Source organism: Desmodus rotundus, chromosome 6 (assembly GCF_022682495.2).
Source record: "Desmodus rotundus isolate HL8 chromosome 6, HLdesRot8A.1, whole genome shotgun sequence".
Lineage (NCBI taxonomy): Eukaryota > Metazoa > Chordata > Mammalia > Chiroptera > Phyllostomidae > Desmodus > Desmodus rotundus.
In genome coordinates, this window is record NC_071392.1 from 90,768,454 (window position 1) to 90,782,123 (window position 13,670).

General features: G+C 44.5%; 1 protein-coding gene across 14 annotated transcripts in view; it reads right to left on the reverse strand.

The window, feature by feature from the left end:
- The window catches only part of KMT2C (lysine methyltransferase 2C), a 208,016-nt gene that overhangs the window by 138,379 nt on the left and 55,967 nt on the right, over window positions 1-13,670 (reverse strand). For all 14 annotated transcript variants that reach the window (XR_008427049.1, XM_053925983.2, XM_053925995.2 and 11 more), the window contains one exon: window positions 13,209-13,297. Coding sequence is in view for 13 of the 14 variants with exons in the window: in XM_053925983.2 (XP_053781958.1) it covers window positions 13,209-13,297 (89 nt within the window). In the remaining variant the exon portion in view is untranslated. The remainder of the gene's footprint in view (window positions 1-13,208; window positions 13,298-13,670) is intronic.

A 13,670-nucleotide genomic window follows, 5' to 3' on the forward strand; every position in this document is an offset into this window, starting at 1 on the left:
GTGTACCAAACCAAAACAATATAATAAAAGTAGAAATTAATAACAAAAACAAAAGTAAAATCCACACAAATACTCAGAAGTTTAAAAACTCTTTAAACACCTCACAAGTCAAGGGGAGATCAAAACTGCAATTGTAAAGTGTTCAGAAAGAGGGCAGCACGAGAACACACAGCCTGCCTCCTCGCACAACCACATCAGAATCACAACTACATTACAGAACCACCGTCACTCAGAACCGTCAGAAATCGAGTTGAATGGAAGTCCGACAACTACGGAATTAAAGAAACCACATCCATCCAGACTGGAAGAAGGGGCAGGGATGTGGAATGGGCTGGTCCTTCAGGAGGGATATCTCAGGAGCAAAGAGTCCCAGTCCCACACAAGGCCCCACAGCCTAGGGTTCCAGTGCCAGGAAGATAAGCCCCCCCTAACTTTTGGCTAAGAAAACCAGCAGGGATTGAGTCAGTGGAAGAAACTTCTGGAGTCCCAAGCAGTTGCTCTTAAAGAATACACATGTGGACATACTCAGACTCACTCCCTCTGAGCTCCAGCACCAAAGTAGCCACATGAAAGGCACCAGTGGCACACTGGGAGAGACTGAAGTGTCTGGCATCAAGGCGAGATCTGGGGAACAGCTTTCTCCCTGACAAAAAGGCAGACAGAGGCCACTGTCCCTTTTCTGAACCCATTCACACCACAGAGCTGGCAGGCGGAAGCCATCAATCTGAGACTCCATCAACCTGGCTAATACTGTCTGCCCCGCCCTGGAGATTCCCTGAGGCTCTCCAGTAAGGCTCTGTCCCACCCAATGTAGAGGCCCACCCAGACTGTTAACTGTGACTTTTCCCAGATGAATGGCTGGTCTTAGCTCATGATTCACAACTTCCTTAATCCTCTCAAACAAGCAGCAGCCAGGCTAAGTGAGCCTCCAGTCCCCCCATATCTTGCTAAGTAACCCCAGGCCTGGCACTAGTAGCAGCCAGCCTAGATTCACAGCTTGGCTTCACCTGGGAATCTCCAAGCCCAGCACAAGTAGCAGCCATCTCAGATTGCTTTACAGCTCAGGCAGGGTGCCCTGGCCAAAACACAGGTAGGGGCTGACTGTGGCTGAACCACCCAGGAAACCCCAGGGCCAGCGCACCCAATGAACAGCTGCAGACCATGTCAGAGCCTCACTCTGCCCCTGCACAGCTGATCCTCCACAGAGGGTGGAGGTAGATGGTCAGTGGTCACAGCCAGTCCTTGCAGCTGACTGGCCTGGGGAAATCCCTCCCATTGATCTGCCAACAGCAACTGAGGCTCAACTACAAGAGGAGGGAGTACTCAACCCACACAAAGGGTGCACTTGAAGTACCCAGCTTGGGTGATAGGGGAGGCTGTGCCACTGGACCATACAAGACACCTACTGCATTAGGCCACACTACCAACACATGCAGTCAAAGCCTCTTTATCTAACACATAGAAAACAAATGCAGGGAGACTGCCAAAATGAGGAGACAAAGAAAAATGGCCCAAATGAAAGAACAGATCCAAACTCCAGAAAAAGAGGTAGACGCAATGCAGATAAGCAATCTATCAGATGCAGAGTTCAAAACACTGGTTATAAGGATGTTCAAGGAACTTAGTGAGGACCTCAGCAACATGAAAAAGATCTAGTCAGAAACAAAGGATACACTAAATGAAGTAACAATGTAGAGGAAAACAACAGTACAGTGGATGAAGCCAAGCATCAAATCAATGATTTGGAACATAAGGAAGCGAAAACAACCAATTGGAACAAGACGAAGAAAAAAAAAGAATCAAAAAAATAATAATAATGAGGATAGTGTAAAGCAGCCTCTGGGACTTCAAGCACACCAACCTTTGGCATCATAGGGGAGCCAGAAGAGAAAGAGCAAGAAATTGGAAATCCATTTGAAAAAATAATGAAACTTCCCTAATTTGGTGAAGAAAGCAGACATGCAAGTCCAGGAAGCACAGAGTGTCCCAAACAAAATGCATACAAAGAGGACCACTCCAAGATACATGATAATTAAAATGCCAGAAGTTAAAGATAAAGAGAGAACCTTAAAAACACCAAGAGAAAAGAAGTTGTTACCCACAGGGGAGTTCCCATAAGACTGTCAGCTGATTTCTCAAAAGAAACTTTGCAGGCTAGAAGGGACTGAAGTAGTATTCAAATTCATGAAAACAGGGCTCTACATCCAAGATTGTTCTACCCGGCAAAACTATCATTTAGAATTGAAAGGCAGGTGAAGAGCTTCCCAGAGAAGAAAAAACTAAAGGAGTCCATCAGCATCAAACCATTATTATGTGAAATTTTAAAGGGAATTATTTGTGAAAAAGATCAAAACTATGAACAATAAAAAGGTAATAAGTACATATCTATGATCAGTTAAATCTAAAAAACAAACAAAGCAAACAAGAAGAACAGGGACAGAATCATGGATATGGAGACCTGCTGGATGGTTGCCAGACGGGAGTGGGCTGTGGGAGAAGGCGTGAAGAGGTGAGGGGATTAAGAAGTACCAATAGGTAGTTACAGAATAGCCATGGGGACATGAAGTACAGTATAGGGAATGGAGCAGCCAGAGAACTTACATGCATGACCCATGGATGTGAACAATGGTGTGGGGATGGCCTGAGGGAGTGAGGGGTGCTGGGTGAAGGAGGGGAAAAAATCAGACAACTGTAATAGCATAATCAGTAAGATATAATTTAAAAAAAGAAAGCCATTCAGAAAATAAGAATAAAAATAATATCCAAACCCAGGGAAAACACATGAAATTGTGTTAAGAGAAAAGACATACTAGCCTTAAAACATTTACTTGCTGGTTTAATAATGAAGGAAAATTAATGAATTAAACACTTACTTCATAAGCTGGAAAGGACACCTTCAAAAACGCCTGCAGCTCGCATGATATACATAGTGAGTTAGCAAAACTGCAGAGTACAATGCAAAAGTAAACCATATTTTTATGTATTAGCAATGTACAACTGAAATTGTTTTTTAAAATGTATCATTTCTTCAACAATTTGCACAAGGTTAGAGTGACTCGTTCCACACACAACCCAGTGAGGAAGGGCAGTGTTTGCTATCTGTAACCCGCTGTAAAATCACATCATGTGATGTGTGTGTGCTGGCTATGCTCTGACTCACTCTTCCAGGCCGGTGGGAGTAGCCCACCCAGCTTCGGGGGAAGCCACACTCCTCCAGCAGCTACTGCCAGGACCGTGCTCATTAGCATGGTGGATGTTAACACTGCTTTCACTGGTGACGTCAGTGACTCTCTGGTCAGCACAACAGGCCCTAAAAATGGACAATGGTTGTGAAAGTAGCGGTAGTCCATCTCTTCAGACTGGCTAAAATGGTTTAGAGACACTCCAGCCTTGTCTGGAGCACCCAGGCTGGAGGCCACACCTTTAGGGCTTGAGGGTGTAGGCATCATCCCTGACCATATCCACCTGTGAAATTGTCATCTTCGGTAGCTGTGCCTGCTTGCTAATAAATGCTTAGGGAGCATGGGGGAAAATGTATCATTTATAACAGCTTCCCAAGAAATCAAATAATTAGTATAATTAACAAAACAGGAACAGGATCTGCACAATGAAAATTACACAGTGGCAATGGAAGATATCAAAGCAGCCCCAAGTGGAGAAGCGCGCCAGGTTCACAGGATGGAAGACTCGACACAGTGAAGATGTCAATTCTCCCCACACTGATCTGCAAGTTTAACACAATTTCAATTCAAATCCCAGCAGGATTATTTGTAAATAAAGACAAACTGATTCTAAAATATGTATGGAAGGGCAAAGGAAAAAGAATAGCTGAGACAGTTTCAAAAAAGAATTGCCTGAGGGGGGCATCTAGGTGGAGAGGGGGCAAGGGGGTAAAACCAGGACAAATGTAATAGCATAATCAATAAAATATATTTTTTTTAAAGTTAATAAATTCACACTTACAAAATCTTATTTTTACACAAAAACTTATTCATGGACGTTCCTAACTCTCTAAGATACCCGAATGTCCACCAACGGGGACTGGTTATGCAAGCTGTGGCACATCTGGACAAAGTAACGGCACTTGGCAATAAGAAGGAACAATTTATATTGATACTCATAACGACGTGGATGGATCCCACAGGTATAAAGCTGAATGAAAGAAGCCAGTCTCAGAAGGTTACACACTGCATCTTATGAACATGGACTTCTCAGAGACACAATTATGAGGGAGAGAACAGATCGGCTGCTACCAGGGCTCAGGGAGCAAAAGACATGACTCTACAGGGACAGCACGAAGGGTTTTGGGGGGTGATGGACAAGCAAAACAAGGCCAAACAGAAGCTCCTTACGGCCTTTAGTGAGGAGCTTTGCTTCAGAGATAAAGAATGAGTCTACGCTTTCAGGTAAAATGCAGTATCCATTAAAAGTATCTCCCTAGAGAAGTAAGGTACTTCTGGCTATGTAAAAACCCTAGAAAAATGAGCTTAGCGAAGTCTAATGACCCAGGAGAATTTCTGGCAGGGGCTGGGGCTGGAAACCACAGAGGGAAGAGGAGAAGAGGAGATTCTTAGAAGACTTGGGTAGCTGAGAGCCCAGTCCGCACAACGGGAAAGCCAACCCTCAGCGTGCACTGTGAGCACGCTCTTCCCCTGTGAGAAGTGGGGGCTCCTGAGCAAGCCCAGGTCCAGCGTGAACTGAGAGCACTGGCTGAACCCGCCAACAATGCGGTAGGCACATGTCACCCGCCCCGCTTCACTAAGGCATGGAAGGAAGGGTTCAAGCCAACGCTCACCGACTCTCCAGATTCTTGAGAATGGAACTGGCGTACCAGGGGTGGGAAAAGTTCTCTCCGGGGGGACTTTGAAAAGTCTGTAGCCTACAGAAACTTACAAACCAAGTCAAAATTCTCATAAAAAAGGTCAAGCTGGCCGAGAATAGAAGAGTAACTGCTCAGGGCTGCATGGACAGGGGTGAGGAGAGACAGTGGTCGAGCACTCGAAGATGCAGTGATGGGGTAGGTCTGCAGCTACAGCATACCAGGCACAGTGACTACAGTTACTGTTGTACTGGATCCTGGAAATGCTAACGGTAGGTTTCAGATCGAAATAAAGCAGGAGGAGCTACATCCATTTCAGATGGAGCAGACTTCATAGCAAGTCAAGTTCTCAGGGATAACCAGGGGCATTACATAAAGGGGTCAGTTCTCCCTAAACATATAATAATCCTCAACACATATGCACCTAACAACAGCACCAAAATCCACAAGGCAAAAACTGACAGACCTGCAGGGGCAGACACACGAGTCCGCTGTCACACATGCAGACACTGACACCATCTGTCAGCAGCAGATGGACCCAGCGGCAGAAAGGCAATGAGGACAGAGCTGGACTCGACAGCACCGTCAGCCCCTGGACGCAACAGCATGTGTGGCCCACTCCATCCAGCAGCAGGACACCACTCCTCTCCAGTTCCCACACCACAGCCGCCAAGAGACCACATCCGGGGCCACTGAACACATTTAAAATAATAGAAACCACACACGTCTGTTCTCAGATGGAATTAAACCAGAAATCAGTAACTAGAGAATTCCAAAATATCTGGAGGTTAAACACCACACTTCTAAATAACACATGGATCAAAAAAGAAATTTCAATAGAGATTGGAAAACATTTTGAACTAAATAATAATGAAAATACAACTTATCAAAATTTGTGGGATGTGGCGAAAGCAGAGCTCTGAGGGAAATTCATAGCATTGAATGTGTTATTAGAAAAGAAGACCCAAAATCAATCAGTCAGGCTTCCACCCTAGGAAACTAGAAAAAGAGCAAATTAAACCCAAAGTAAGCAAACAAAATAAATAACAAAAATGAGAGACAAAAATCACTGAAAACAGAAAATAGAGAGAAAAGCCAATAAAACCAAAAGCTGGTTCTTTGAAAAGATCAATAAAAATCAATAAGCCTCTAGCCAAGTTAACTAAGAAAAAAAATAGAGAGGACACAAATTACTAACATCACAAAGTAAAGAGGGGGCGTCACTACAGATCCTAAGGACATTTAAAGAATAATAAAGAAATAACACGAACAATTCTAGGCCCATAAACTTGATAACCTAAGTGGAAAGAACCAATTCCTTACAAGATGTAATTTGCCAACACTCATTACAAGAAACACGCAATCTGAATAGCATTACACCTGTTAAATAAATTCTATCAATAATTAATAACCTTCCACTACAAAAAGCACCAAGCCTAGATGGGTTCACTGGTGAATTCTACCAAACACTGAGGGAAGATACGATACCAATTCTAAACAATGTCTTCTGAGAGATAGACGCAGATGAATACTTCCTACCTCATTCTGTGAGGCCAATACTACCCTAACACACAAAAAAAGAGACGAAGACTTTACACAAAAACAAACAACACCCCCCCAAAAAACTACAGTCCAGTATCTCTCATAAACACAGATGCAAAAATCCTCACCAAAATACTAGCAAATCAAATCCAACAACATATAAAAAGAATTATATACCACAACCAAGTGGGATTTATCTCAGGTATGCAAGGCTGGTTCAACATTTAAAATCAATTAATGTAACCCATTGCATCAATAGGCTAAAAAACAAAGATCATGAGATCATATCAACAGATGCAGAAAAAACATTCGATAAAATCCAAAACTCATTTATGATTTTAAAAATTAAAAAAAACATCAGTAAACTAGGAATAAAGGGAAATTTCATCAACTTGATAAAGAACTGCCACAAGAAAATCCCTACAGCTAACATCATACTTTTAAATATTTTATTTATTGATTGATTTTAGAGAGAAGGGAGGAAGAGGGAGGGAGACAGACACATCGATCTGTCTACTCCACTTGTTCATGCACCCCCTAGCTGGTTCTCGCATGCGCCCTAACTGGGGGTGGAACCTGCTGTAACAGTGAAAAACGAGGTGCTTTCCAACGAAGACCAGGAACAAGGAAGGGGGGTTCAACACTCATTCTCAATACTGTACTGGAAGTTCCAGTTACTAGAGTAAGCCCAGAAGAGGAAATAAAAGGCATACTGATTAGGAAGAAAGAAATAAAACTGTCTTTGTTTGCAGATGTCCTGATCATCGATGTAGTAATCCAAAAGAACTGACCAAAGAAAACCCTAGAAAGCTAGAACTAGCAAGCTTTTAGAAGGTTTCAGAACACAAAGGTTAATTAATATACAAGGGTCAATTACTTCCCTATACACCAGCAATGAACAAGTGGAATTTGAAATTTGAAAAAGACATACCATTAACATCAGCACCCCCCTAAAAATGAAATTCCATTCCACATTAATGGATTGGAAGACAATATTGTCAAGATGTCAGTTCTTCCCAATTTGAATCATAGATTCAGTGCATTCCTAATCCAAATCCCAGGAAGTTATTTTGTGGATACTGAGTGATTCTAAACTTTGTATGGAAACTCAGGGTAACCAACTCAACACTGAAGACCAAAGCGAGAGAACCAACATTGACTTGGTGTTAGGTTTCTTTTCATAGCAGTTCTTTATTTACAATGCTGAGGAAGTTTTCCTTTATTCCTACTTTACTGACAGGTTTTTATATATTTTTTAAATTATGAATGGGTTTTGGATTTTATCAAATGTTTTTTCTGCATCTGTTGATATGATCTTGTGATCCTTCTTTTTTAGCCTATTGATGAAATGGATTACAGTAATTAAGCCAGAGTGGTACTGGTGAAAAAATAGATCAGATTAATGGGACAGAATAGAGAGCCCAGAAGTAAACCTACTAAATACAGCTAACTGATCCTTGAGACAGGAGCGAAGGCCATACAATGGAGAACAGGTAGTCTTTTCAACAAATGGCGCTGGAACAAGTGGACAGCCACATACAAAAAAGTGAATCTAGAAACAGACCTAACACCCTTCGCAAAAATCAACGTAAAATGAATCATAGACCTAAATGTGAAAGGCAAACCTACAAATGTCCTGGAAGATGACAGAGGAGAAAATCCACGTGATCTTGGATTTGGCAATGAATTTTTAGACACAACGCCAAAGGCATAACACAGAAAAGAAATAACCAATAAATTGGAGTTCATTAAAATTAAAAATTTCTGGTCTGTGAAAGACACTGTCAAGAGAAACAGAAGAAAATATTTACAAAAGACATACCTGATAAAGGACTGTTGTCCAAAATATACAAAAGCTCTTAAAATTCAATAGTAAGAAAATAACCTGATTTAAAAATGGGCCAAAGACTTTTAACAAACGCCTCACTAGGGAAGACATACAGAAGGCAAATAAGCATATGAAATAAGTGAGGACAGCCAGTCTGAAGAGGCTACATACTGTATAACTACAGCTTATGGCGTTCTGTAAATGGCTCACCTGCGGGGAGAGTAAAAGAGGCAGGGCCGCCAGGGGCTGGAGGAGAGGGAAGGATGAATAGGCAGAGCAGAGGGTTTGGGGGCAGGGAAATGACTCTGTGTTCTCTGACAATGGCTGCATGTCATCGCACACCTGTCCACACCTATGGCATGCACACTACCAAGATGGAACCCCAGTATGAACTCTAGGTCTAGGGTGGCAATGATGTGCGGACGAAGGTTCCACTGTGACAGCTGTACCGTGCGGATGGGGGTGCTGCCAACTGGGGAGGCTGTCCATGTGTGGGGGCAGGAGGTACACAAGAAATCTCTGCGCTGGCTGGTGTGGCTCAGTGGGGTGAGCGCTGTCCAGCAAAACAGAAGGTCACTGGTTCGAGTCCCAGTCAGGGCACATGCCTGGGTGGCGGGCCAGGTTCCCAGCTGGGGGCATGCAAGAGGCAACCACACACTGTTTCTCCCTCTTTCTTTCTCCCTCCCTTCCCCTCTCTCTAAAGATAAAATCATTTTAAAAAATTAAGCTAAAGGTAAACTGAAAGTATAAGCGTGAACAGGTGTTTATAAGCATGTGTATACACTCTCACGTCTATGTATTTACTAGTGTATCACTAAAATGGAATAACATAATTAATTCTCAACAAAAACATGATATTCACCCCAGAGCTTAGGTTTTCATCTCTAATACTATTCTCTCCACTAAAAAGAACTAGGAGTTTCTAAAGAGTAGTTGATTTCAGATCTTGAGGTAAAAAGAATTTAGAGATAGGCCTGCAAATGCAGTTTCCAAAGAGCAATGGGCTTTGAAACATTTCGAGATGACGTTTAAAAAGGACTGAGAAGCCAGCCATAAGGGGCTCCCACTAGCCACACCATGACAACTTAAACAGTTAAAAAATGTAATTATAATTGGCTGAGTTATAATTAACCAATTACAATTAACTACAACAAGTTTACGAAGCCTTGATTATATGATGATTCTCAAAGAGAAGTGGAATCCTCTTCTCAAGTAACTAGCACTTCATTCAAGTCGATTTTGCTCACAAAGGAAAATGCAGACACTGCAACAGTACCCCCTCCAAAAGGAGAGCAGGGCTTTCTCAGCAGTCAGCTGCAGCGCTGACCCACAGGTGCCTGAGACCCACGCAGAGAAAAGGCAGCCTCGCGGCTGACGCGAGCGCGCTTCTGAAGTGACCACAGTTTACAGGACTCCTCTCTTTGCGGGGTTGTGTGCAGGCTGGCGGCTCTGACAGCTGCTCCTCATCCTTCTCTGCGCCCTGTGTCCTCATGGCAAGGGCTGGACGGAAGTCTGTCCACAGACGAAGACTGACACGCGTGGCTCTAACTTTAACACACAAGGCCAGGGTAAGAAACGTGTCATCCTGCTCCTGGTAAAACCTCTCACAGAACTTCACTTGCCTTGACATCTCCTAGGAGAGAGTGCGAGAGAACAGTTTACTGGTGGGGCTTACTGCTCTTCAGGTAAGAAAACATTAATGTTTCAGAATTTTAGTTTTGTGGTGATGTTCCAAGCAAAGACGACCAACAGTCCAATGCTCGAGAATGAGTACACTGGGTGCACTCCGGGAATAAGCAAGCAGGCCAGTGTGGCTGGAGCCCTGAACAGGGGGAAGAGCTGAAGATGTGGCTGGACAGGCGGCCAGGGTCAGGTTAGCCACAGAGCTTGAGGATCAGGGCATGGACATCGGATTTTATTTTAAGTGCCACTGGAGGCTTTGGATGGCTGACGAAGGGAAGTAGAAGACTCTCACTTTGGGTCTAAAAAGATCACACTGGCAATTATGTGCAGAACAAGACTAGACTGCGGCAACAGTGAAAGCAGCGAGAACAGGCCAGAACCCCTTCGTGCAGCCGTCCACTTGAGTGGCGGGTGATGGCCAGCTCTGGAGGGACCGCAGTGGAGGAAGTGGAGGTGTTAAACTGAGGATGTACTGTGGCAGTAAAGCCCGAGGGCTTTCCAATGGGCTCCATACAGTCATCGTTGCCACTGAACGCCACGGGTGCGTGCTTGGGCACCTGCGTCGACGTGGGGATGTCACAGAGGGACTCACACAGCCTAGACGGCACAGCTTACCACCATAACGGCATGCGCGGGCTTTACCGACCGGTGGCACAGCAGATCGGTTCCCAGCAGCACCAGCGCAAACGTGTGGTATGTGCTCTGCAATGTTAGGAAGGCCGCAGCCCCGCTAAGTGGCAGGGGTTCTCCAGCTCATTAGAACCTCCCGGGGCCTCTGTTTATGTGCCATCAGTCGCTGGCTGACGCACTGTTGTGTGGCGCATGGCTGTGAATTCAGCCTGAACAATGCATGACAGCGTGCGCTGCGGTGGCCACACTGGAGGCGGGCGGGGCCGGTACAGTTCAGGAAACCAATAAATAGGCCCACAGAGGCCGCACGGACTCAGAGAGCCTCTTTGCACACGCACATGATGCTAAGGACGCTGGAGATACAGGCTGTGTTCAAAGCAAGAACAGAGCTGGTGATGTAATGTTTTAGAGTCACCCGCACACGGGTCATATTAAAGTAACTAAACTGGATGAAACCACCAATGTACGAGAGGCCGAGGCAAGGACATTGAAGAGAGACCAGTGAGGCAGGAAGAAAACACGAGAATAGGGTGTCCTGAAAGTTGTTTTTGTTTGTTTGTGATTTTTAAAAGGAGCCCTGCCTTCCCAGGGCTGAGCTGCATGGAATGACCCTGACCATCAAGGCGGAGGTGGCCTTCCTGGGCCCACAGCGACACTGACAGCAGCAGTTCTAGTGCAGTGGGATGAAGGGAGCCCGGCTGAAGTCGGAGCACGAGGAAGTGGTCAAAAACAAGTGCCCACCACGAGCATGAGCCACGCTTGCATGGCTTTTGCCATGAAGATGAGCGCGGCAGATGGAAAGGGCCGCCGGGTCAGTGTGATTTGGGTTTACGAAGGGGCCCTGCAGTGTGCTCGAAGGCTCCCAGTGGCAACTCGTGGAGGGCGACTTGTGACACCCAGAAAAGCGGAAGGCATGGAGTCCACAAGAGAAGAAAGGGGACAGAGTCCATGGCCAAGAGCCAGCCTTCGTCAGCCGCAGAGAGGGCGTGTTCCATGCTGACAGCAGGGGCAGCAGAAGGGATGGGCAGAGACACAGGCAGGAAAGCCTCGGTGTGGGTGTGGAATTTCTTTTCCAGTTGCTTCTATTCTTTTTTCACTGAAGTAATAGGTGAGATCATGGGCTGAAGAATGAAAAACCGGGAGGAGGTGTGAGAGGTCTGGAGAAGGGAACCCTGACAGCTGAGCGGGGAGAGGTTTTAAGAAAAGGTGGAATGAGCAGAGAGCAGCAACCAGGGCCCACCTGAGACAGAGGGCCTAGATTTACGATGGACGCAGTCACAGTGAGGTTATGTTTTCCCCAGCTGTTAACAAGCAGAACTTGGCTGTGTTAAGAAGGCACAGCAGTAGGGGAAGGGCAATCTGAGCTGGCAGAGGAGCTCCACAGCCCTGTGGGTCAGACTTTGGGAGTGAGGCAGCAACTGTCCTAGCGAGTGACACAATGACAAAGACTAAAATGTGGCCACAGAGTAAGTGGCCATGGTGGGTTGGAGAATAAGATTTTCAAGGGAATCAAGGAGCCAGGAGATTATTCAAACTGGCAACAGGAGAAGAGGAGAGTAGGAAGGCAGGTGCTAAGTCTTCAGAGTACAGGGGAGGCACTCAGGAAGTGCAACCCTAGGGACCTGTGGCCCGGCCTGAAAGCCCTGTTTTAAAGGAAGTTGTAATCATTGTGTTGAAAAATGCCACTTAAAACTTCAAAGACTTTCACTAGGAAGTAACAGAAAAATATTAAACATAGGGGAAAAAAATCCTATGAAAAGGAACTCGTGGATAACTTATATAAATTCGAATTTAAGGTAATCTGGTAATAAATGTGCACCAAAGGGTGAACCATAGAATTCTGAACTCCCGAGCTTCACTCCTATCAGGCTACCTACCTGGACCCTGCTGGAAAGGGAGCTGAGAACCATGCAGAATACTTGAAAGCTTTCCAAGAATTGTAACTAACTATATAATAGCAACGCATTTGACACCAAAAGCATTTTACGGAAAATTATATTTTAAAAGATATAGCACTTTCTAACCTCTCTCTAGAAATTGTGTGACACTCTATAAGCACCAACAAGATGACATTCAACTTCAGAGAAAAAGCCTGTCACCATATCTGAAGTCTACGCCACAGCTGCTAACAACAGGCCAGCAATCTCACACAAACAGCCTCTGAAGGCCATCTGAAGCCTCATCTCTTTGACAACTTATTAAATCACTAACTTCATGTAAACTTTGGAAACTACTTTTGGGCAACCCACTCTATGTGCCTTTTGCACACAATGCACATTAGCTTATTTAAGGCACCCAAAATCCAGCAGACCAGAACGCGTTTGGTCTGGCTTCAACCAGCATTTCACAATATTATTCACTAACAGAACATATTTTTTCCCCCTCACATACATAACAACACACTAAGCTTTAAACAAACACTACATGGTCCCTGAGCCGGAAATATATGATGAGCTGTCATACTAGTGCCTGGAATTACTGTATATTCCAGATTTAATTTCCTTTAGTAAGACATTTCTCTATAGATATTAAATAACTTCTACGAAATCAGCTCTGTAGGAGAAAAAAAGAGAACTCAGCTTTATCACTTCGGCAAACTCAGTTTTCTCACTTTTCAGCACCAGAAATTTCAGAACTCAGTATACGGACAAATGCTAATTGTGCACGTTATGTACATTCTGTAGTTTTTACTGGTTTGACTGATACCTGTTTCCACAGCATTTTCTGTTTCTGTCGTCTCCAGCCCATCCATGCTATCCTCATCGTCCACGGGAGTTTTTCCTCTGCTTCGAGGCCTGCAGAGAAATACATGCATAGAGTTAAATGTTAGAAGTTACGGCTTAGAACTAAACTCCGCACAGAGAACCAGTCGAAGGCACACAAAATGAAATACTACAGAGAACTTCTCTAACATCTTACCAAACTGACAAGTAACACAACGCTTCACAGTCACTTGCTCCTCGAACCCAGATGTGCGTCGTACCTACACATGAGCACAGGCCCCATTAACACACAGGGTCCGCCCACAGTGAGGCCTGCTTGAGAGTGGCTGGTAGGGGAATAATATGGGTGTAATAATGCGTAGTTTTAATTTCAGCATTTCACCTGAAGTGTCACATGGTGTGCTTCAGTGTGATACTGTTACGTTACAGAATAACATGCTTATGA